At 43.8% G+C, this 26413-nt stretch overlaps 1 protein-coding gene across 2 annotated transcripts; it reads left to right on the top strand.

Moving 5' to 3' along the window:
* Positions 1-374: 374 nt before the first annotated feature.
* LOC101737945 (arrestin domain-containing protein 17) lies at positions 375-26087 on the top strand. Of its 2 annotated transcripts, XR_009975901.1 has the most exons (9): positions 375-584; positions 13083-13235; positions 14134-14342; positions 15240-15422; positions 15960-16145; positions 17077-17691; positions 18390-18456; positions 19291-20853; positions 23739-26087. XR_009975901.1 is itself a non-coding variant. In XM_012689783.4 (8 exons), the coding sequence occupies exons 1-8, from the start codon at positions 470-472 to the stop codon at positions 19344-19346; spliced, it is 1584 nt and encodes a 527-aa protein (XP_012545237.2). In that variant the 5' UTR covers positions 375-469; the 3' UTR covers positions 19347-26087. The 2 variants fall into 2 exon arrangements, 1 of the variants encoding a protein (XP_012545237.2); XM_012689783.4 differs by having other exon boundaries at positions 19291-26087.
* The last annotated feature ends 326 nt before the right edge of the window (positions 26088-26413 follow it).

Below are 26413 nucleotides of genomic sequence, written 5' to 3' on the forward strand. Positions count from 1 at the left end.
TTTTAAAAGGCTCAAAGATAAAAAACCAATTGATTGTTAATTTATACGATTTTAAGGTACGTGTGGAATAAATAAGTGCTTCCTATACTGCAGTTTGAGTTCAATCCACAACGACGACAGTTGACAACATATTTCCTAAAGGCTTAATAGAAAAATCCGACTTTCACAGATGCTAAACAGTTAATAAATCACAGTTATTTATTAAATATTTAAACCTGAGAAAATACTAAATTAACAAATTAAAATAATTCACAAAACTTCACTGCTCGCGTTCCGGCCGAAGGGTTCCGAGTTTCGTAGACTATGCGGTACGCTTTTCCCACAAAGAATTTACGGCTCATAGATTTTACGCAACTGTCAAATGTCAATTGTTGTCAATGTCATTGTCAGTTTTGCTAATTGGCGAAGTGGAGTGTGCGGTATTTTATGTGCAAAATTAATTATTAATTTGAAAACGTATTAAAACATAATGGGTTTCAGTGATGGACGTATAATTTTAAATAGTGAAAATGGTGTTTATTACCCTGGTCAGAGGCTTTGCGGCCGATTGGAATTTGATCAGGAAACTGTTAAAACATTCCGCGGTAAGACCTTGAGACTTAGACCGCCCCAAAATATTTGAAACTTAAAGAATTAATACAGAAAATTCATGGATACGCATGATATAAGAGTGACTTCAATGCCCGTAAAAGTATCATTTTTTGTTTTTAAGATCTGTTATCGGCATCTTTGAAATCTTAAGTAAAATTAATTTATGATAAGTATGTACATTTTCTTAATATTAAAATACATATACTTCGATAATGGCTTAACAGCGGGTGTTCCCTGTGCTCGTTTGCTATTTATATTAATACAGATAAATGCACGCAGTATGTTTTTGTGTAATAATATCAACCATACTTTTTGAATAAAATCGCACATTTTGAAAAAAAAAATAGGAATTAAAAAAAAATTACATTTACCTCTAAAATAATAAAAAAATACTTCTGTAGGGAACAAACAAAATTTGATAAAAATATATTATTAAGATTGAGTGGAATGTTAACAACCACTCCTGAATAAAAAGTATGGCATTGATGAAAACCAAACTTAATTCAGCGAAGCACAACAACTTCTATTGGTCTGATCAGAACTGGTCAGAAGTTCCTAGTCTGCTTCTATAGTATAAATTGTTTTTTTTTTGTAATTTAAACTCCTAAATATGAAAGCTCAATATAAATATTTTGCTAAGGCCTAGTGGTTTAGTCATAGTATTCTGTATCTAGTGACTCCTGCCTCCCAGGGGATAAATATAAATAATCTGCTAAGTACCATAAATACTTGAAATTAACTAAATATACTTGAAGTTAACAAATAATTTATTAAGACATTCCAATTAGATAATAGAAGATATTCCAATTAATGTTTTTCCTTTGATACAATTTCTATTTGTGTTTCTTTTGTTGTAATTTTTTTAAATTGCTTTACATATTTAGTTAAGTAAAATAGTTAAAATTCATATTTATATGTCTAAAGAACAACAAAATTTGATTATTAGCATAATATTAAAATATGATGAACAACATCAGTCTTCTGTGATAATGAAAATATTATAGTTTTAAAAATTACAGAAATAATAAAAGGAAATAACTAATATGGAATTAGATCATAAAAGGGAGATTTAATCTTGTGTATGATTTGCTAAAACTGAAGAAAGTACAACACAAATCTATGCTTTATTCTATATGTAATGTTTGATAGTCAGTAATGTGAGAAGAAGGCCCTCTAAAATGACTTGGATGGCCTGTAAGAAAGAGAATATGAGTGAGAAGGGCTTGAGTGCAGAGAAGACACATGAAAGGCCTGAAATAAAAAGAGGGCATGCTGCCCTGACCCCCCATATAGTGGGATTAGGGTAACATGAAGATGATGTTTGATAGTTCATAAAAATCACATTTAAAAATACTGCAATGATTGTAAACGTTATAAAACTGTACTGATACGAAAATAATTGATAAAAGACTGTTCTAAATAGAATTCGTCGTGGCCTCAGGGATAAGACGTCCGGTGCATTCGTGTCGAGCGATATGACGGTGTTCGAATCTCAGACGGGTACCAATTTTTCTAATGAAATACGTACTCAACAAATGTTCACGATTGACTTCCACGGTGAAGGAATAACATCGTGTAATAAAAATCAAACCCGCAAAATTATAATTTGCGTAATTAGTGGTGGTAGGATCTCTTGTGAGTCCGCGCGGGTAGGTACCACCGCCCTGCCTATTTCTGCCGTGAAGCAGTAATGCGTTTCGGTTTGAAGGGTGGGGCAGCCGTTGTAAATATACTTGAGACCTTAGAACTTATATCTCAAGGTGGGTGGCGCATTTACGTCGTAGATGTCTATGGGCTCCAGTAACCACTTAACACCAGGTGGGCTGTGAGCTCGTCCACCAATCTAGCTATAAAAAATAAATAAAAAAGAATCATATTAAGATTAACTTAAATTATAAGCTCCGGACAAGTGTAATTGTAATCTGAAGTGTGGTGTAGAAAGAATGAGAACTAACTAACTACCTATAAACCATTCCACCAATCATTTCCACAATAACGTACTAAACATATTATACTAAAAAACCTATCAATGCTGTCAACTCTTACTACATAATTTCTTTAACTAAATAGTTAAAGAAATTATAAAAGTTAAGTTAAAATCATAGTATATAGTAAAGTATATGTTATGGGTACTAGGTAACATTTATTAGTACTGTAAAAATGGAGGCCTTAAAACTCCCATCTCAAGGCGGGTGGCAGCGGCATTTACACGGTAGATACCTATGGGTTTCAGTAACCACTTAACACCAGGTGGGCCGTGAGCTCGTCCACCCATCTAAACAATAAAGTAAAAAATATTGTGCGTATGTCATAATTTAATAAAAAAGGCAAATTGAAAAAAATACAAATAATTATTTAAAAGTGGTATCACAGGGCTGCATTGGTTTGTTTTATCACCTCCCTAATTAATACGCAAAGCTCAAGCCTTACAGTTTGAAGTGTAGGATACCAATATACAATGACTTTAGCCTCCTGTGAATTCATTCACATTGTATTTATTAACCACAAGCTTAATTAATTCACGCCAGGTACACTTGCCGAAAAACGTACAATACTCGATCCAAAAAAAAACTTCAGCATTCATCCAATGGTTGAGGCGTTCCCGATAGTAACAAAAGTCAAGGCCACACTGCGCCCAGACTCGAAAAAATAAACAATCTATTAAAATAAGCATCAATAAAACAACAACCTTGACTTTGTACCATCCACATGGGCTAAACTACATACAAACGTGTTTAATTGGTCGCGGCTCGACCAATTAAACACGTTTTATAAATATAGAGACGTGCCTTTTGTTTGAATGGCGTGGTCGATTTTTGTTACAGTTGAAAGAGAAGCTTACGACCATAAACAGTACAATCTCATTAATTCAATTGACATTGCCCACCTAATGAATGTACCTCAATATACCTCATAAGGTGTGTTACTATGAACGGATTATGACTGAGTAGTAGCTGATGGATCATTAGAAAGAATGGTTTAAATGTAGCTTGTAGCGATAACTATCATAGAACCCGAAATATATGACAGGTGCCTGAATTGTACTTACGATATTTTGAACATAAATTTTTATACGACGGTGGTCATAAAATTACGAACGGCTATTTAAAAAGATAATTTTGTCAAACTAACAAGTATAACTAATTGCATGATTTTTTGTATTTCTCTCGTTATCGCAAAACTTTTCTGTACTAGCGGTATATTTGTTAATACACATGATTGGCTAAAAAATAAATAGATTAACTTTATACTTACATCTGAACCTAGTAATCCTAGTATTACTACTTACTGGTCGGTGACATAATTAAGAAGGCTGTATCTATTTTTTCATACATATATGTATAGACTGTCTTTGCGTTTGTAGCTTCGATCAATAATAGTACTATTAATCGAAGGTTTGTAGGTTATATTTTAAGCACAGCAAAATAAAAATGTGCGGAATAAAATTTGTGATAAATATACAAAAGAAGCAATAATATATATTAGCCAGAAGAATTACTCGTCTAAACAGATAGCTGGCATCTATAATGCTCAAAAACCCTGTCAAGCATTTTGCGACGTATCAGGCTATTTCAAATGTTCAGCATGTTCCCCAAAAAAAAGTAAATGTCGTTGATTTGGAAAAAATAAAATCGTTTTAAAGGATCTAATGAGCTGAGAAATTGTATTTTGATAAAAACAACTCTTTAGGATTCTCGGCACGCACAAGCCGAAGCCGTTTGGTAGAAAAAAGTGGCAGGGAAGGCCCGACTTGAATTGCAAGTTGGACAGTTAAACAATTGATATTCATTATTTTTCTGACGCGACAAAAATAAACAAAATTAAACAAAAAGGATTCAAAACGATAGTGTCGTTACATAAGAGTTACTATAGTTCACTATACCTACGACGTTTTCTTAGAAGAATGAAACTTTATCTCTCTTGGAATGAATGAATACATGGAATATTAAAAACGGATAGGGTTATATCACACCGCTTATAGTTTTAATTAAACGCCGTGAACATACTACTAACTCTTCATATTAGGTTAAAATTAATTACATTGTTTTTTTACTTGGCGCACTTCACATTCGTATGATTTAATTAATCAAAGTTTGGTGAATTCGAATAAAACGTTCTAAATTATTTGTCCAGCTACATTTGAATTTGTTACTATAGAGAAAAAAAAATATATATGCAAACATAAACTTTACGATTTCCTTCTATAAAAACAATAACTACAATTTCGGAATAAAACTGAAATAATAATAATAATAACAAAACAAAAAATAAAAATGAATGTCTGTGTCTGAATGTCTGTTAACCTAAAGTTAAGGTAGTTTTGACATCCATGGTTGGCTGGTTTAGATCCAAAGTGCTCAACATGCACCACTATATTCCTTATTTCGTTTTGGGTCAGAGGGCCTTACCTGATACGAGGGCAGTTGAGTTAGATATAACATGATGTGATTTAATTAAAAAGAAATGGAACTTCAAATGATCGTTGGTCTACCGAGCAATTTCACCCGCTTGGTTTTTACTGGTGGTAGGACCTCTTGTGAGTCCGCGCGGGAGGGTACCACCACTCTGCCTATTTCTGCCGTGAAGCAGTAATGCGTTTCGGTTTGAAGGGTGGGGCAGCCGTTGTAACTATACTTGAGACCTTAGAACTTATTCTCAAGGTGGGTGGCGCATTTACGTTGTGGATGTCTACGGGCTCCAGTAACCACTTAACACCAGGTGGGCTGTGAGCTCGTCCACCCATCTAAGCAATATATATATATACATATCTCCCCATTATCGAATCCTACAAACCTAGTTAAATCGTCTAGGAAATATTTTTCGCAACGTAATAGGTAAAAGTTTAATAAAAAAAAAAAAAAGGTAATAGCTTAGTATCTTGCTAGCTATTTCCATTACAAAAGCAAATCTAACGCATATCAGATTCAAGGTTTTGTTACGGATTCTTAAATTATAATTGTACTCGTGCGCGGGAGTAGTGCCAGAAAAACGTTTATTCAACAAAGAACATGATAAGCAGAAAAGTCCCCCACCGAACGTGGTCTCGCCTTGTCGCGGCGGTGGGGCTTAAGCGTGCACCCCGATACCGTGGATCAGCGTTGTCTGCACAGGGGTGCCGTGAACAAAGAAGACTGCACACCGTGTTCCCGTTTCCCACCTTTGCTGGACAAAGTGTGTGTGAAGCGGGAGAGGGCTCCCTTCTGGAGCCCTCTTGGATGCTAGGCCATGTCCCCGGCAGCTCTTTGGCTGCTAAAGGGGAAGGCCCTCCAGAGGAGGGTACCGGTACGCCGGCGTGGCCACACCGTGGTCAGACGTGTGGGTCTGTCAGTAATGGTAGACCCCACGTGGATGAGAAGTGAACCGGAGGGCACTCCCTTCCGGTCGCTGGTTGCCATGTCCCCGGCTGCCTCTTGGCGGCTACAGGGGAAGGCCCCCCAAAGGGGGGTACCGGTTTACCGGCGTGGCTTCGAAGAAGCACACCGCAATCCCTACCGAGTAGGGGACGGGGGCTGCTGCCTAGCAGGAGCCGTGAGGATGCGAACCTCTATAAAAAATGCCCCAATCCCAAGTTTTTGACACCTGACGATGGGATGAATGGCTGGAGGGAGTCTAGTCCCAAGGGTTGTCCCATACCGTAATCCCCACTTGGTGGGGGGCGGGGGCCGCTGCCTAGTAGGGGCCGCGAGGATGCAAACCTCTATAAAAAATGCCCTAATCCTAAGCCTGTGACGTGCCCGGTGATGGGATGAGTGGCTGGAGGGTGTCCAGTCGTGAGGGCCGTCCCAGGGGACCGACCCCTGGTTAAATAATAAAGGAATAAATAAATGATGGCAGACTTAACGAAAAAATTACCCCAGGAGGGTACCACTCTAGGTGGAGAATCCCTCCGTGCTTCCACCTCGGTGGGAGCATGCTGCCCCACGTATTCTGGGGGGGGCAAAGCATGCCACGATGAAGGGGGCTGTGCGACGGGCAGCGAAAAACCCGTCGAACCGAGGTGTGCCAGCGCTGGCTCGACGCGCTCTGCGCTCGTCAGCGACTGTGAGGCGGCTGGCCCGAAAGGGAAAGTTAGGCGGAAGAGAAAGTCGAGGGGAGTTTCTTCCCGCGAAGGGGAGGGGCAAACGTCGTCCTCTGACACGGATGCCCCACCGGAGAAAGTGGTGGTAGTCTCCGATTCGGCCTCTGCCGCGGAGGAGATGCCGCCCCCTAAAGGGAGACCCGCTCGGGGGAAGGGCGCACCGTCACCGGCGCCGTCATCGGCGTCGATGTCTGTCGCCTCGCTGGACGGGCGGACGACAGAAGAGGAGGAGGGCGGTCTCCGGGACCCTGCCTTGGTCATAGGCAGGGCCATGAAGACCGTCAAGTCGTATGCGGCGACCAGTGCCAAAACCAAAGCTGCTGGCCGCAGGCTGCGGGAAGTCGTCTCGCGAGTCTCGAAGGTTCTGCCTTCGGTTGCTTCCGCCAATGACCAGGTGGTGCAGCTGATGGCGGAGAATTTGAGGCTCCGAGCACAGCTACAGGCGCAGCAGCGGCCCGATGGCAAGGTTGCTGCTACCAAGCGGGTAGCCGCGACGAGGTCGTCGCCCGCGTTGCCACGTGCCGCTGGGTCGCGGACTCCTCCGGCATTTGTGCCGGCGGTGTCGCCGCTGGTCTCCGGGGTCCCTCGGGGTCCCTGTCCCTCGGCGGCGGCTGGCGACCCGTGGCCCGTGCTGCCACCATCGCGCGCGGTACAGCGGCGTTCGCGTCTCCCGTCGCCGCGGTCTAGGGAGGCGACGGCCGTCGAGCGGCAGCAGGGATCCGCGGGGCCACGGATCGGGGGCCTGCCGGAACCGAATTGCTACAGCCTGGACGAGATTATCGATCGCACCGTCCAGGCTGTAATGGAAAGGCTGGGTGGCGGGCTGGCGGCTCTCGAAGCGAAACGTATTGTCGCTAGTGACGCTGAACGGCCTGCGTCTACACATGCCGCGGTGTCGGGTGCTGCAGTGACCCGCTCCACCCCCGTACAGGCTCCAGCCACTAGGGCGGGCCCGGGGCGAGACAGAGCCAAGCGGGGGGGCGGCGCTAACGCGAAGTGCACATCGCAAGCGCCTCAACCCCGTCCGCTGCCCCCCCCCCGTCTAACATGGACGAGGGGTGGAATGTGGTGGCCCGGCGGGGTGCCAAGAGGGCCGTACCGACAGCTCCCCAAGTGGGTGGAGCACCGGCCACTGCGGCGTCTCAGGCTGCTCCCCAACAGGGTCGAGCGCCTGTGGCCGCCAACAAGAAAAAGAAGACGAAGAAGAAGTCGTCGCGCGCGCCGCGGTCGGCGGCAGTGGTCTTAACGCTGCTGCCGGCCGCCGAGGCCAAGGGCGTGTCATACGGAGATGTAGTCTCCCGGGCGCGCGCGGCTATTGATCTGGACGAGATCGGGGCGGGGGAGGGCCTCCGCTGTAGGCTGACGGCCAATGGGGCCAAGCTACTAGAGTGTCCCGGTGCCGATAGTTCCGGCATCGCGGAGCGTCTGGCGGCGAAGCTCCGTACGGTTCTGCCTGAGGAGGAGGTTCGGGTGCACAGGCCGGTCAAAATGGCTGAATTGAGAGTGACCGGCCTGGACGACTGCACCACTAAGGATGAGGTGGCGGCGGCTATTGCCGCCCGGGGCAACTGCGCCCTGGAGAATATAACTGTAGGCGAGCTGCGCCTCGGTTATACCGGGGCTGGCTCTGTTTGGGTGCGTTGCCCGGTAGAGGCGGCCACCTCCTTGGCTGCTCCTCCGCCCGGGAGACCGTCGGGGGAACCGGGCAGGTTGCGCGTGGGCTGGATAGCGGCCCGCGTGCGCCTTCTCGAACCACGCGCCTGGCGGTGCCTCAGATGCTTCAGCACTGGGCACTGCCTCGCAAAATGCGCGAGTGCGGTTGACCGCAGCGGATTGTGCTTTCGCTGTGGTCAGCCGGGACACAAGGCGGCCGTGTGCTCGGCTGCGCCGCATTGCTTATTATGTGCGGCGGCCGGGCGCAAGGCTGACCACCGGGCCGGGGGGGGGCAAGGCCTGCCCTCCGGCCAGCAAGAATGCTGAACGAAATCGGCGCCGCCAAGCTAAGCGGCGTCAAAAGAAGCGGTTGGCCGGGGGAGCACCGGCCGGCACTTTGTCCCCCGCTGAGGCGTTCGCGCCCGATAGCGGGGGCAATGGAGTAGGGGAGGGAGCGATGGATGTGGTTCAGCCTTAATGGATCACACCTATCGCTTCCTGCAGGGAAACTTGAACCACTCCGCTGGGGCTCAGGACATGTTGCTCCAGACCATGGCGGAGTGGTCAATTGACGTGGCTGTGGTCGCCGAGCCATACTTCGTTCCCCCAGCGGATGACTGTTGGTTTGGGGACGTTGATGGCTTGGCGGCCATACATATCAGAAGAACCGCGATGGTCCCCCCCCCTGGCGATGGTAACCAGGGGCCCCGGGATCGTCGCGGTACAGTTAGAAAATATCGTCGTGATCGGGGTGTACTTTTCTCCGAATCGGCCTACCGTCGAGTTCGAGCGGTTCCTGGACGGGCTAGAGGTGATCGCTCGTCACCTCGCTCCCCGTTCAGTGATACTGGCGGGGGACTTCAATGCGAAGTCTGTCGCTTGGGGTTCCCCATTCACGGACGCTCGTGGTAGGCTGCTGGAGGAGTGGGCGGTCGCGGTCGGTCTCTGTATCGTTAATAGGGGCTCGATCGCGACTTGCGTGCGGTGGACGGGCGAGTCTATCGTGGACCTGACGTTCGCGAGCTCGCCCGTCGCACGGCGCATCCTCGGCTGGAGAGTGGTGGTGGGGGCGGAATCGTTGTCCGATCACCGGTATATCCGGTACGATCTTTCTGCCCCTGCGCCGACGCCGGCTGCAGGTGCCCGCGGGGTTGACCCCCCGCAGAGTGCATCCCGGTCATTCCCTAGGTGGGCACTGAAGCTCCTGAACAGGGAGCTCCTGGTGGAGGCCTCTATGGTGGCGGCGTGGGCGCCCAAGCGCCCACAACCTGTTGATGTGGAAACCGAGGCCGAATGGTTCCGGGGCGCGATGCACCGAATATGTGATGCTTCGATGCCCCGGGTCGGCTCTCGGCACTCTGGACGGTGACAGTCGCCCTGGTGGTCGCCCGAAATTGCAAGACTGCGTGCGGTCTCCATTCGGGCGAGCCGCCGGTGCACTAGACACCGCCGTCGCCGCCGCCTGCGGCGCGACGAGCCCGTCGCGTTCGCGGAGGAGGAAGCTCGGCTGCACCGCGAATATCGCGCTGCGAAGGACGCCCTGCGGCTGGCCATCAGGCGGGCCAAGGAGCAGAACATGGAGAGACTCTTGGAGGCGCTCGAAGTGGATCCGTGGGGGAGCCCATACAAATTGGTACGCGGCAAGTTGCGCCCGTGGGCCCCCTCTATGACTGAGCGTCTCCAGCCCCAGCAGCTGCGGGACATCGTTTCGGCGTTGTTCCCGCTGGAGCGGGAGGGTTTTGTCCCTCCCGCTATGGGCGGGCCGTCTGACACCGTCGACGGCCAAGCTCCTGCTGAGGTGCCCCGTATTACCGAGGCAGAGCTCCGGGTGGCCGTGGTCAAGATGACTGCGAAAGACACGGCCCCCGGCCCGGACGGAGTCCACGGCCGGGTATTGGCCTTGGCCCTCGGTGCCCTGGGGGACCGGCTCCTTGAGCTATATAATGGCTGCTTGGAGTCGGGACGGTTTCCGTCGCTCTGGCGGACGGGTAGACTTGTGTTGTTGAGGAAGGAGGGGCGCCCGGTGGATACAGCCGCCGGGTATCGTCCTATCGTGCTGCTGGACGAGGCGGGAAAACTGCTGGAACGTATTCTGGCTGCCCGCATCGTTCGGCACCTGGTCGGGGTGGGGCCTGACCTGTCGGCGGAGCAGTACGGCTTCCGGGAGGGCCGTTCGACCGTGGATGCAATTCTTCGCGTGCGGTCCCTCTCGGACGAGGCCGTTTCTCGGGGTGGGGTGGCGCTGGCGGTGTCTCTTGACATCGCCAACGCATTTAACACTCTGCCCTGGACCGTGATAGGGGGGGCACTGGAGAGGCATGGAGTGCCCCTCTACCTCCGCCGGCTGGTTGGGTCCTATTTGGGGGCCAGGTCGGTCGTATGTACCGGGTACGGTGGGACCCTTCATCGTTTTCCGGTCGTGCGTGGTGTTCCGCAGGGGTCGGTTCTCGGCCCCCTCTTGTGGAATATCGGGTACGACTGGGTGCTGAGGGGCGCCCTCCTCCCGGGCCTCCGCGTTATTTGTTACGCGGACGACACGTTGGTCGTGGCCCGGGGGGATGATTTTAGGGAGTCTGCCCGTCTCGCCACAGCGGGAGTGGCCCTCGTCGTCGGAAGGATAAGGAGGCTGGGTCTCGACGTGGCGCTCAATAAATCCGAGGCTCTGTGGTTTCACGGGCCACGGAGGGCGCCACCCGTTGACACCCACATCGTGGTTGGAGGCGTCCGGATAGGGGTCGGGGTGCAGTTGAAGTACCTCGGCCTCGTGTTGGACAGCCGGTGGGCCTTTCGTGCTCACTTTGCGGAGCTGGTCCCCCGATTGATGGGGACGGTCGGTTCTTTGAGCCGGCTGCTCCCGAATATTGGGGGACCGGATCAGGTTGTGCGCCGTCTCTACGCGGGGGTGGTGCGATCGATGGCCCTGTACGGTGCACCTGTGTGGGCTGAGCCGCGCAACCGGGCCACTATGGCTCGGTTCCTGCGCCGGCCGCAGCGCACCGTTGCCATCAGGGTCATCCGCGGATATCGCACCGTCTCCTTCGAGGCGGCGTGTGTTTTGGCGGGGACGCCGCCATGGGAGCTGGAGGCGGAGTCGCTCGCTGCCGACTATCGGTGGCGCAGCGAGCTTCGTGCTCGGGGCGTGGCGCGTGTCCCCGAGAGTGAGCTGCGGGCGCGGAAGGCCCATTCTCGGCGGTCCGTGCTCGAGTCGTGGTCGAGGCGATTGGCCAACCCCACGTGGGGGCTACGGACCGTCGAGGCGGTTTACCCGGTCTTTGATGACTGGGTGAATCGTGGCGAGGGACGTCTCACCTTTCGTCTGGTGCAGGTGCTGACCGGGCACGGATGCTTCGGGAAGTACCTGCGCCGGATAGGGGCTGAGCCGACGACGAGGTGTCACCATTGTGGACACGACCTGGACACGGCGGAGCATACGCTCGCTGTCTGCCCCGCTTGGGAGGTGCAGCGCCGTGTCCTGGTCGCAAAGATAGGACCTGACTTGTCGCTGCCTGGCGTCGTGGCGTCGATGCTTGGCAGCGATGAGTCATGGAAGGCTATGCTCGACTTCTGCGAGTGCACCATCTCGCAGAAGGAGGCGGCGGGGCGAGTGAGGGAAAGCTCTCCTCACTACGCAGAAACCCGCCGCCGCCGAGCAGGGGGTCGGGACCGGGGTCGTATCCGTGACCTGGCCCCCTAAGAGCTAGGGGTCCCACCCGTTTTGTGCGGGGAGGGACCCAGACGAGGGGTGGCGTGCTCTGCACGCTCACCCACAATAGGAAGCCGGGTGATGGTAGACCGCGTTCCCCCGACCGCTCTGGGGGAAGGTGTAACGCGGCGCCATCAAAGCGGGCTCTCGGCCCGCTGAACGAGGGAACCGGTGGTCGTTTCGCTGGCGGCCACCGGTCCGGCGTCCGTGGGACGGTGGGATGGATGTAATGTGCTCTGCGTCAACCCTGTCCCGCCGTTTCAATAGCCCCGACTGGGCTCCGGCCCGGTCCGAGGTAGGGCGCCGGTTGTGAGCGGCAGGAGTTTTTAGTGAGGTTCAACTCCCACATACCCCACCTGCCGCGCGGGTGGGGATCCGGCGATTTTCTCCTGTGGAAAAAAAAAAAAAAAAAAAAAAAAGCAGAAAAGTCCATCGAAGTCTAGAAAGTTAAAGATGTTGATCGAAACTCTTCGCTATTAAACCGCGAACCGACACAACTATTGGAACAATGATGGTTGAATCATCATGCCACATGGCGGTTGTCTCGTGGGAATGGTCTAAATATTTTATTTATTTGTCCTTTTCTGCCTTCACCTCATGAGAAATGGTGATATCAACCAACACTGATCTATTATTACAATATCAGGCTTATTGGCAACAATATACCTATCCGTGATAATAGATCGGTCCCAGTTGAACGTAACATTTATTATTATTATTATAAACTACTCTATCTGATGACACTGAACGTTCAAATTTACTACGGTCGCGTTCGTTTCAGTTTTAAAACAGGTATATTACATTATAATATCTTAAACGTAGTCGAAAAGTATACACTTTTCAATCAATTTAGAAAATGCGTTCAATAATCGGCACTTTAAGATTATAATAGAAAATGCAACGCGAATAATAAAGAAATGTGTCCATGCTTTTAATAGCTGCAGTGACGACAGTATCCGCAAGTCTGCCAGCGTATAAAAAAGCGCGCGCAAATCAGTGCATGTATCACAAGAGAATCTATTTTGAATTCGAAAAAAAACTCATACAATCTTGCAGGTATATACGTAAAAATTAAGGGCTTCTGTAAGATACATTGGACAACTCAGCACAGCAGACGCGAGGGGGACCGCGACGTTCATTACACAGTCACACACGAGTCTTACGAGGAATACATCAGGCAGAAGATATACCTCGCTGGAAGTGACAGCGGTAAGAGTAATAACCGATAGCAAACCTTTAGTTTTATTTCCGTGTTCAGTTTCTGAACGTCAAAATGTCAGCGCGAGCGACGTCCGCCATGACACCAAGTCTCTTTCAAATCCAGCCGCCAAAAGCAACGCATCAATTTTATATTTCTCTCATCGATCGTAGATCGATGATTTCTCTTACATTAAATCTTTAATTTGTCATATAAGAGTAAAATAAATATCGTTAAACAATAAATACAGTCCGCGCTCAGTTACCAAAACGCAACACTTCGGTTACTATCTTCGTGGTAGAGTATGTGATACACACTTTTCAAAGTCCACTAATAAGTTTTGTGTCCAAATTGATTTTTGCATGATGATCAAAGCAGCAGATATACATGATGATACATATCTACAGATAGAAACAACAACGGAACAAATCGATAATTTGAAATTTCAAATACCTTATGATTACAATTACATGTAAATATATTTCATAATGGACTTAACGGGTTTTGTACTTTGAATCGCATTAAAGATTGCTTAATTCGCGGTACATAAGTCCTTTAGGCATTGACGCATCATACAACAAATGTCTATTGAACAACGTAGACTCGTCAATCGATCTTCGTCATTATTTCTCTGTGAAGTAGAGTCTATATTATTAGTTATGTACCTTGCACGGAAGGCAGACTCTTGCAACATTACAAAACCTTCAGAAAAGCTACACATCGTAGTCCCTACACGCCAATCAGCAATTCCAACAGTTTCCGAAGTAAAAATATCTTCGGAAGCTGTTGTGACATGTGAAGATAAGGAAACACAAAAAGCGTTTGTATTTTTTTTGTATAAAACGGCATTTTTACACTTTTATAACAAAAGTATAATCAGTAAATAAATATAGAGGTAATGTATTTTAGGCGACCATCATTTACAACCGGGTCACCACGTGTTCTCCTTCGAATGTCCGATCCCTGTCAACTGTCCCTCATCGTTCGAGGACTCCGATGGCCATATTCGGTACCAAATCAAGATAGTTGTGGACCGAGCTTTTAAGTTGGACCAAGAGAAGATGGCTTTGTTCAGGATTGTAGCTCCCGTTGACTTGAATTTAATTCCTTCCGTCCGTGTAAGTACTAGAGACATGTTGGTCAATGTAATCCAAGAAAAGTGTGTGTAACAATGTAGTGTAACAGCCGTCACTCTTTACACGGAAAGTGAGAATGGTTCGGGGCGGAAATAGTCAGGATGATGATAACCTCACTCACCTCCATCTCACAATATCACAAGTGTTACAGTAAAACTTTTCCTTTTAGATAAAATATTAGTAAATCCTCCTTGAGATGATCCCCTCATGTGGTTCTAACCATGGCACCGCCCGCCGCCACAACAGAGTTCATCTACACTGTCTAGAACCACTGTGTTGATGGACGGTGCGTTTAAAGATGTATTTTTACCGACTTTGGGATGAACGGTGCTTCCTGATCGCTATGACATGTGAAATGAGGTCTGCGGAGAGTGCTCAACGATAGGCAGCAACTTGGCTGTGCCTCTGGGATTACTGATATTCGTGAACGATGGTTACTACACATCATCAAGTGAGCCGCATGCTCGGCTGTCAACAAAGATGCCTACAAGCTACCGTTACCGATGCTGTCAAAAGATTGATATTTTAAAATATTGTTCTGTTCATATCTAAGAATGGAACTAAACGAAAAATTTTGACCCATAATCAGTACGGCAACTGTAGCTGATTCTGAGTGAGGTAAAAAGCCGTTACTTTTTAAAGGTATGCAATTAGATTTCGGTCTCATGTCTTAAGGCAGATGATAGTATTCAGCCTGTATTGCTCATGTGTCTTATTTCGTTTTGGTATCAAAGTTTATAATGACTAAATCGCGAGCTTCAAAAGTCCCAAAAGTATATAAGAGCCTGGCAGCACGATACGTTTCTTCGTACTCTGTAATATCCAATGTTCCACTATAGATAAGGCCATAGCTTGTTACTAAAGCACAAGACTTTTCAGGAGCCAATAGCTTTCGACTTTCAACAAAGCTTTTGCTGTTGGTGCGTCAGTTCAGGCTCCGCAACGACCCTGGTCAAGTTGCCAGTTTCAGGATTCTGCCCCGGGCAGATGATGCCCATCGAAGTCAGCTGTACCAATAACAGCAATGTGGAAATTGAGGAGATCGTTTTTATGCTCACAAGGGTTAGTAGTATCTCTGAAAATCAGTTTGTCTAAATTCAAATTTGACTTTTGTAAATAATGACCAATTTTATATGTGTACTTATTATATCTATAGATCTAATATCTGCTCCTAGGCAAATGAGTACCAAATTATTATATATTGGGCGCAAATCGCTGACCCAAAGATGAAGTATTTAGGGCCCTACCCACTAAACGACTCCCCCACACTCTGGCCCAAGCGTACGGTCTCTCCCACGGTCAGAACCCGGGCAGGGTAAGGTGGCTACCGCGGTCAGCATTGCAACCAGACGCGCGGCTAACTCCAAGGACGCCCGACCGATGGAGCTTTCGAGGCGAAACATCTGGAACGTCAGGCGTGTCGGTATGGCCCGTCAGGCCGCCCAGGTGTTACCGATAGTGTCCCGGGAAACCACGCTAGCTCGAAACCTACCTGCGGACGTAATGTTTTCGCAGTATACGTCATATACGAATTTCGTTCGCGACTAAACTTCGCCTGTCAACGTGACCCCAACTATAACTATGACAAATAAATTTCAGGAGACGACCTTCAGAGCTGAAATGGAGCCGGACTCCCGCCACCGGGAAGAGGACATCGCTGAATTAAAGAAGGGCCCGGTGCCCGGGAACAGCTCGAGGAATTGGGTCGTTGAGATGTTGGTGCCCACGATAGACGTACCTAACTTGGATAGCTGTCGGTTCATCGATATCAATTATAAATTTAAGGTGAGTACTTTTCAATACACACCACGATAGGATCTTAAAGATGGGTCCAGCGTATACGACCTGTACCAGTATTCTTTCATAACCTTATTAATTAATAGGAGTGCCTAAATTTTGCTTTCCTTCAAGACCCTCATCTTCTTCTTCTTTATCTCCATCTTATCCCACTAGGTGGGGTCGGCACAGTATTTTTTTTTATTCCATTCTCTTCTATCAGCCATCATCTCAACACTCTCTTCTTTTTCTCTCATATCGTTATTTACACACTCCATCCATGTGTTCTTCGGTCGACCTTTTCCCCCTTCACCTTGCACTACCATTTCCCTACATCTCCTAGTCACATCACGTCTCATCTCACTCAGCACATCCCTTCAAGACCCTCATAGCCATCGCAAAACCAACCGGTCCGTATAGAATACATTTGTGGGCTCAAACCATATGCATCAAGGCAGATTGTGGCGTTTCACTCATCCACTCACCATTAACCAGGCTGGCCGCGAACGCTCCCATCAGCACCATCACAGCAATAAAAAAATGATTTTATAGCCTATCCAACCCAGGCATTTCTGTTTTCAATGATGATTGACGTTACTGACGTTTTTAAAGCTTATTTAATACAATCAAGATTTATGTTTCAAATACCGCCCCACCACCATCAGTTTCAGGATCATAGACGGTCTGGGACACGTATAAGTGGAGGATCCTCTGATCTCAACTTAGGATTTTCTAATCCCTTGAAATAGTGACCTAATTTAACTCAGAACAAGGCAATGTTGTGCCAGCCGGCGATTGAAACACTCAGGGCCAAGAAGCACATAGGGCTTCTAAGGCTTGCTAACCTTTGGACTGAGAACACTTTCTATCTGATTCCATTGTTTCTCTTTCTAATGTATCGAAATACAATAACCAGCATAAAGTATACTACTTTTTCCAGGTCAACATCACAGTTCCAAGCTGCCACGAGGATGAGTCAGATTTGTGCTATATCACCATCGGAACTATACCACTAGTTGGCTTCCAAGATGATGTAGGGAATCCCTTACAAGACCAGTTACCTAAAATCCAAGATATACCTCAAAATACTTGTTACCCACCACCTCCTGTTACGAACCAACCTTTACCCAACTCGTATCCGAATGTACCTCAGTATCCGGGTAACAATGCTCCATACCCTGGTGCAAATCAACCCTACCCCGGTGCAATTCAACCCTACCCCGGTGCTAATCAGCCTTACCCTGGTGCCAATCAACCATACCCAGGCGCAAACCAGCCGTACCCTGGTGCTAACCAACCTTTCCCAGCTTCCAACCAGCCCTACCCTAACAACGTACCGTACCCCAACGCCAATATGCCAGCATCACAGCCAGTTCCTAACGTGCCGTACCCAAATAGTTCCCCGTACCCAGGGAGTGAAGGACCAAAGTTCACCGTGCCCACAGCTGGGACGACGTTGTTGAAGGCTGGTGATTTTGGTTTCACTGGTCACGCCGGCCCGGCGCCAGACCCGGTCACCATCCCGCTGCTGCCGCAGGGAGCCAACGTGCCTTATGTAAGCCGACCGTTAACTTACACCATTTATACTAATAATGTTATAAAGCTGAAGAGTTTGTTTGTTTGAACGCGCTAATCTCAGGAACTACTGGTCCGATTTGAAAAATTGTTTCAGTGTTAGATAAGCCCATTTATTGAGGAACGCTATAGGCTATATAACATCACGGTAAGACCAATACAAGTGCAGCACCAATAAATAATGTTTCAAAATAGGGATTTAAATGGCTCCTTAACATTCTATAATACAAAAACTATTTTCACTTTGTACGTAAAAGAAGTGGGGGGTAAAATTTAGCGTTATGCCATATGCCATTAACGTTTGGTGTTCTTTCTGAGCATCGAGAACTTTGAACGTGATGGTATTACAGATTTCTGAAAATCATATCGAGCAAGATCAAGGGATTCCTTGTTAATAATAGCCTTTGTAGCAGGCACTTAGGAAATACACAGAAAAAATTGTAAAATAGTATAAGATATCAATGTTTTACGTTTTTAAGTTATTAACATAGATTACAAGTAATACTAACTGTTTAATATATTGAATTGTCATCAGTCTTTGATAAGTACGCTTAATTTCGAGCTAATCCGACCTTTTGAAAGGAGTCAAAATCACGTTCAAATGTTTCAAAGATTTCTTCACTAACATGCGTAATTAGCTTCAATTAAAGCGTATTAGAAATAACAATTTGCTTCCAGCCGAGACCGGCCAGCCCGTACTCCGCGGCCACGGCGCCTGAACCCGCCACGCCGGACTGCGAACCGAGTAAGTTATCCATTTTAAATTCACCACAGTCACTATTGCACTTGTTCAATAAGTGCTTTCATCATCATCACCTCAGCCTAGAGCTCATCTATTCAACCTGGAGCCACTGCGGTCATCCACAGTGCGTTTCCGTGAGGTCTTTTTTGCCGCGTACCATCCGGCTATGGAATGAGCTCCCCTCCACGGTGTTTCTCAAGCGTTATGACATGTCCTTCTTCAAACGAGGCTTGCGGAGAGTATTAAGCGGTAGGCAGCGGCTTGGCTCTGCCCCTGGCATTGCTGAAGTCCATGGACGACGGTAACCACTCACCATCAGGTGGGCCGTATGCTCGTCTGCCTACAAGGGCAATAAAAAAAATCATGTCCACTGCTGAACATAGGCCTCTCTGACTGATATCCAGTGCGGCCGGTCCAATGCCACCTGCATCCAAACGTGACCCAGCGATTCTCACCAGGTCCCATCTGGTAAGTGGCTGTCCCACTCTGCGCTTGCCAGTACGTGGTCTCCGCTCGAGGATCTTTCCGCCCCATCGGCCGTCCGATCTTCAAAATCCTTTATGTATTGCTATATCTGTATGTCGTTAACTCAATAGTGTTCAAAGCCCATTTAGTTTCTCGCCGGATCTTCTCAGTGAGTCGCGTTTCCGAACTGGTCGTAGATTCTGCGAAACATTGCTCTTGCTAGGCCCAGTGTTAGGCACAATCCCGGTTTGAGCCCCGTGAGCTCACCTACACGTCACCTACAAGGCTATCAGCATAGGTAGAAAAAAAAGTGTTTAATGTGTCGGCATCCGTGAAGGTATTGAAATGATTATCAGAACCGAGCTCTTGCAGGTCCGGCCTACAACCCGAACTACCGCGAGAAAGATTCGACAAACAAACAAAACTGAATACGTCCACACGACAACACACCTCACCGCTATTAGTTTAAGATATAATTTAGTACATTACATTATGTAATAATAAAAGGTCGCTGCCGAATTAATTTAATTAAAATCGGTTCCGACGAAATTTTAATCGTGACGATTTTTTTATCCTTAGTACTTGTAATAATCCGCAGAAGTCTTATTTGCATGTTATGGGAACAGTGGCGTTGTAATACAAGAGCACATTTTAATATGTTAATATCTCGTATTTATATTAAGGATAATACTGCGACAACTCAATGTAACCGATTTCTCGATATAAGTTTTTAAATGGTTATTAATCGCGAGATCACCGATTCGATACTATTTAAACACACTATATGTACAATCATTTTGAAAATCACGTATAAGACTTCGCAAAATGCAAAAGCAATAAATCGATGTATTGACAATACATACACAGGTACTCGATGCTACCGATTACGTAAAATATATCGTCACGATTAAAATGAATTTTACCATATTTTTTTTTTACTTTTTAAAAGTATTTTTATTTTTATATACATGCGTGTTAACAGAATTATATTGTTAATAGAAACGTTGACGTTTTAAGATGATATTATTGAAGGAAATTTGAAAATGAATGTGTTTCACATCTTCCGGTGCCATGTTAGAACTACCTCAGATTATAAATCGCGCAATTTTTATAAATGACTATTTACTACGCACACTCCTATATTTTTAGTGCAAACTTTTTACATCACGTATTTTTCGAATATTAAATTTATTTTTAAACTGTTTTAAATTTATATAGATTAAGTAAATTTTTTTTTAACTCACAACTATTTACACAGTTATACATACGGTTTAATAAAGAGGTAAAATCCAATAATCGAATCTTACGAGTCTGTTAGCAAGTTTTAACTATAGCGCCTTCTATTGACCGTGGTAAGAACTACCCAACCGTTATTTCTAGAAAGGTTTCTTAAAGACAAATTTCCAACAAAAACAGGGTTGTAAAAACTAGTACACCGAATAAGAATTAAATGCTTATCAAAACATCGTAGAACAATACGATCGCCAAGCAACTGTAACGGGGAGAAGTTGTCTCATGTCAATTGCCTCAACTCTACTGAATCGAATTCAAGGAAATCGATACAGGGTTTTTGAAATCAAATACAGTAATCCCAATCCCCCTTACAACACAGTACTCTTATACCGCATGTTCATATTACGCGATTTCAGTCCCTCGTATAACACGGGTATTCCCCTATATAACGCGGATGTGTTCCACGCGCCGTCCCTAGCTATTGTTTCTCCATCGAGATAAAGTTCAATAAACAAAGACGTATCTTAACGCTTTTGTTTATTGAAGTGTTCTGCCGAACAACTATAGGACGAGCATGGTGGTGGGCGATACTCACGCTTGCTCATCGATGCTAATTTTGAGTGTGTCGCTCGCTACTGCGACCCCGGTGCGGCCAAAACTCACAGACGATCACACGAAAATACCACTGGCAAAAATTCTAGGGTCGGCAGACTAAAGCACATAAGTCAAAATTTTCAGTTTATTTTTTATTACATCATCGGTTTACATTTTGCTCAACACACAATCTGACTAAAGCACATAAATCAAACTCAAGTATTTCATGGTGTATTCAAGCGGCGTTCTGTATCAACCTTATCAAATCCTAATATAGTCAAACGAACTAAAAAACATAACTGGACTTATGTTCTAAGGAACACCATAAGTACAAAGTTATTAACGTAAGAAGTCTGACTTATGTTATAAAGAACATCAAAATGTAACATTTCTTTAGAGAAAGTAGTTACTTAAAAATATTTATAACGTAAACAATACTTCGGTAAGTGGTTTTAATTTACTAATGTTGTCGATTGTGCACAGTTTGTTGGTTAGTTGTGTTAGTTAGTTGTGTGTGAGTGCTTAAATATTTTAATTATTTAAGATGAATATTCAAAGATGCAAGAAATTAGTTGAAATGGCGTTATCCACTCATCTGGAAAGCAATGAAGGTATATTTTCACATATCTTCAAAATTATGATTTGCAAATTACGTAATTATATCAATATTATATCATTATAAATAGATGATTGTCTTGTCCTTTTTTAGAAAATGTAAATCAACAGTCGATTTTGAACACAGAGAACCTAGTGGTAGACGATCCTATACCGTCGACATCATCAGGTCAAGTCAGTAGTTTAACATACCATCCTGTACTTGACTTCTCTAGTGATGATTCTGTACGAGATCCATGTTATGAATTACCGAGACTTTCAACCACATCAAGTTCAAGTACTTGTGATGAAATTTCAATTAATCTTAATGTGTCTCCAAAAAAGAGTATACGTACTATAAAAAGAGAAAAAAAATTAAAACGTAACTTAGGACAGGCATACAAAACATTAAAAGGAAAATGTATATCAGATCGCACTATGAAAGAGCTACCTGTTTGCAGAATGAAATGTAAAGAACGTATACCACTAATTGATAGGCATGCCATATTTACAGAATATTGGCAAATGGGGTCATATGCAAAAAGATCTGCATACATGGCGTCTTTAATGGAAATTAAAGATAAATCTACGCAAAGAATACGAGCTATTGAACCTGAAAAGCAAAAGCTTAGAATGAAGACATATAAATACTTTTTTACTGTGCATGGTAAACGTGAACCTGTCTGCCGAGGATGTTTAATGAAAACGTTAGATGAAAGTGACAATTTTATAAAGACAGTTGCTATGAAAAGGAGATCATCCATAGGGGGTACTCAAACTGATGACATGCGAGGGAAAACAATTCCTAAGCATAAGATATCAAACGAAAAACGCCTAGAAATTAAGACACATATCATGTCATTTCCATCATACGAAAGTCACTATACGAGAAAGTCTACATCAAAGAAGTATTTGCCATCTCACTTAACAATGCAAAAGATGTTTGAGTTATTTTGTCAAGATCGGAATAATCCACCTTCAATCAAAATCTATAGTCAGGAATTTCACAAATTAGGACTTTCATTTAAAAAACCGCGTGTCGATACTTGTTACACTTGTGACAAGTTTAAGATGCAGATACAGTTGTGTCAAGAGGAATCTGTTAAAATAGATCTCATACTTCAACATGATAACCACAAAACGCTAGCTGATCAAGCCTATGACATGAAACGAGCTGACACGCTAATGTGCAAGAATGATGACACGTTACAGGTGTACACATTTGATTTACAGCAGTGTTTGCCAACACCAGCTCTAAGTTCTTCTGTAGCCTTTTATAAACGGCAATTATGGACGTTCAATTTAACTGTCCACGACAACAAAACTGGTAAAGCTGTTTGCTATGTGTGGCACGAGGCGGTAGCAGCTCGGGGAGCTAACCAAATCGCTTCTTGTATTTACAAGCACTTAGAAACATCCGTATCTGATAATACGAAACATATAATTTTTTACTCGGATACATGCGGTGGGCAAAATAGGAATTCCCATGTCAGTTGTATGTTTACTTGGGTATTGCAAAAACATCGAGCTATCAAAACAATTGACCACAAATTTATGATACCTGGCCATAGCCATTTAGAAGTAGATACCGATCATGGCATCATAGAAAAAAAAAAGAAGAAAACGGAATTACAGGTATTTCATCCACATGATTGGATACAGTTGATCCGGTCTAGCAGCAAAAAGTTTAAGGTTGTTGAAATGAAAAATACAGACTTTTATGACTTTTCATCCCTCCTCAAAAGTGCTTTAGTTTTAAGAAATAAAGATACCGATGGGCGGCAGTTTAAATGGCTGGAAAAAAGATGGCTACGCTATGAGCAAGAATTTGGCATTCTCACTTATAAAGACACCCTGAATATAGGTTCGCCTTTTTCTACCTTTAACTATAAAAGAAGAGGGTCCAGTGTTCCTGATCATATTCCTATAATATCTATACAGTCATTACCCATATCCATCGAGAAAAAAAATGATTTAATTTCGCTGCTCCCTTTAATACCGGATATTTTCCATGAATTTTACGTAAGTCTTCCCACGTTGGAAACTTTACGAAATACTGATCCAGATATTTTAGAACTCGATGAAGAAGTAGAATTTTAATTAAACATTGAGTTGTTATTTATATTTATGACTTATATTATTATAATATATATCTTAATTGTTGATCTTTTTCACTTAACTCATACTATTATTGTGTTCCTTATAACTTAAGTCATCTAAAGATTAAATAATCACATTTACTTTAAAATATTTAATTTTAATAATAAGTTAGTGTTATAGACTTATATAATTCAAATAAACATTATTAAGTTTGTTAATGTATAAGATTCTAAATAGTTTTTTTTAATTCCTGTAAAGTAGAGTTTTTTGACTTATGTGCTTTAGTCTGCGGACCCTAGAATTGTAATATGCGTAATTACTGGTCGGTTGATGTCGATGAACTCCGGTGGTCACTTAATACCAGGTGAGTCGCGAACAAGTCCACTTATCCATACATCTTAGCAATAAGAAAAAAAAAAATATTTTTACTTATTGATTGCATTTAGTGTTTAGTAAGACTTAAAAATCAGTGAGAACATGGCCTAACTTAAATACATACTATTGTAACGGTATAACCTTTAAGTTATTTGAAAAGTTGTACAACTATCTTAAACTTAAAATAGTAACAAAAGTACAAAATAAATTTTATATAATACATTTAAATATACAAATATTTTTACATAATTTTAAGAAAACTTAAGTAATTCTTAAACGACTTAACAAGTTCCAAATTGTGTTCAAGAGTGCTTGGAGTTTCAAGAGTCCTTCCAACTCAAAACGTTGTAAGTCGGTCAAGCTAGAAAAACTACTAAGAGGTTTAATATTAATTCTGAAAATAGTAAGTTTGGCTTTAATTGCACCTCGTCGCTTAATAAGAGTATCTAAATCCTCAGAATGTTGGCTCATAATGTATTATAATAAGCAAAATAAACAGAAATAATAAGAATAATTAAATAAGAATTAAAGAATAAGAATGAATTTTGATTGTAAGATGAGGGTAGTTTTTATTTTGGCAAATTGAGGCGAAAATTAGGTAAAAAATTGAATGCGCTAAACGGCAAAAATATGAGGGAATAAAGGTTGTCTGATTGGAACGAACTCACTCAGGTATGCAATCCGTCCAATATTCCGAAGTCCAATATTCACGACTCCTTGCAGCTTCAACGTAGTGAACAGTAAAACGTCCGTTCGTTTTTAAATGGCCAACCAACGCCGACAGTTTGTTGTACAGGTTTTATTCCGGTGAGTTTTAAGCTGACAAAACTAAAGGACCATGTTTCGAACTGCTCTGGGGTAGACCGGTGATGTATAAAATAAAAGAGTGGACTGTAGTATTTGGTAAGTTTATAAAAAGAGTAAAACAAGATAAACAAGTAAGTGTCGCGGGCGGCGTTGCTGCACGAAGTGACGAAGCCGGTGTCAATCCGCTACCCCGCGCCGCTGTCCTCCTCCCGGCGCCCGCGCCGCTGTCCTCCTCCCGGCGCCCGCGCCGCGCGATCGTCGATGTCCGTGCATCGACAATATTTTTTTTTTTCTTTTTTTTTTATTGCCTTTTTAGGCAGACGAGCATACGGCCCACCTGATGGTGAGTGGCTACCGTCGCACATGGACCTCAGCAATGCCAAGGGCAGAGCCAAGCCGCTGCCTACCGCTTAATACTCTCCACAAGCCTCGTTTTCCTCCAATTTCATGTCGGGCTCACTTCCTTGTCGTGTCAGTAATCGTTTTCGGGAGATAACTAAATTTCGATGAAATGTTACCATTGTTTACTCTAAGGCGATTTTACTCGTATAAATAAATACACAAAACCTTTTTATTATTATATGATACTTATTGTATTTTGCGCACTGGACGTGTCGCTGACGTGCCTATTTTAAAAAAAAATTCTTATTGATAACCTCATCTTACCTCAAATTTGAACGTATATTAAATTATTAAGAAATTAATTAATTAATTGATATTTTATAGAGCGCTTTTTTTGAAATGGCAAATTATACAACACATATAAAGTGTTCAAAAATTTTAGTATGTTACTTGTATTAAATGCTGACATATAGATATTTTGTATTATAATATTGTAATAAAACTAAAATATGTCGTATGTAACAAAAATCTTGTTCGATCCGATACTTAGCAATGTTATCTAGAAATATAAACCATATTTGGTAATAAAATATTATAGAGATTAACTGCCCTCAACTAATCAATAAGTTTCAACTCAATGAACATAGAAAAAGAAAAATAATAAACGCTTCAACATGCAACACGTAAACAATTTCAAAATGATGCTTTGTTTTATCGAATCAATTTTCAAGTTCAGTTTAAATAATTTTCAAAACTGCTATCGTAATATTAAAGTTTAAGGAATAAAATCATCGGCCACTACAAAAAACAGTATATTCGAAACTTTGTAATGGTAAAATGCATACCTACACTGAATACGGGAATTAGTCGTGTTTTAAACAAGTCTATACTTCGAATGATGGCGAAAACTTCTAGAAAATAAATACAGGGTTCCCATATTGATAGCATTTTAATAGAAATTTAATAACGGAATTTTAATAGAATTTTAATTATGATATAAGTTTAACGTTTCCGTGCCTTCTGGATTGAACACGACTTTTGTTACACCCTATATTTTTGTTTTTGTGTTTACCGTGTCGAATACGAATGAATCGATTTGATTTATCAATAAAAAGAGAACAAAATTTAAGACTTTTATTTCAAACGTAATTTTTGTACCAAATTATTAATCAGATTGAATCGGATTATTCTGTCAATGACTGTATAGTGTATCTGTGGAACAAATAACGATTTAATCTAGAAAATTCCAGAAATTGGGAATTAGTACATATCATTGTCTTCCACAATGTGTATTCGAATGTAATCCATAGAACGATAAGGATTACAAATTATAAATTCACTGTAAATGTTATTATGTTGTAACTGAATGGGGATCCGTTATTTAATTTCCTATTCTTTTTATTAATCTTATGGTGATCTAATGGATGAAACGTTTGGTATAAATTTGTAC

Source organism: Bombyx mori, chromosome 21, assembly GCF_030269925.1.
Source record: "Bombyx mori chromosome 21, ASM3026992v2".
Lineage (NCBI taxonomy): Eukaryota > Metazoa > Arthropoda > Insecta > Lepidoptera > Bombycidae > Bombyx > Bombyx mori.

Excerpts from the sequence above, each read along its gene's own strand:
- LOC101737945 (XM_012689783.4), top strand. The coding sequence starts at position 470 with ATGGGTTTCAGTGATGGACGTATAATTTTAAATAGTGAAAATGGTGTT. Across the intron at positions 585-13,082 it reads AACTGTTAAAACATTCCGCG|GTATATACGTAAAAATTAAG; the intron begins GTAAGACCTTGA and ends ACAATCTTGCAG. Across the intron at positions 18,457-19,290 it reads CACGCCGGACTGCGAACCGA|GTCCGGCCTACAACCCGAAC; the intron begins GTAAGTTATCCA and ends GAGCTCTTGCAG.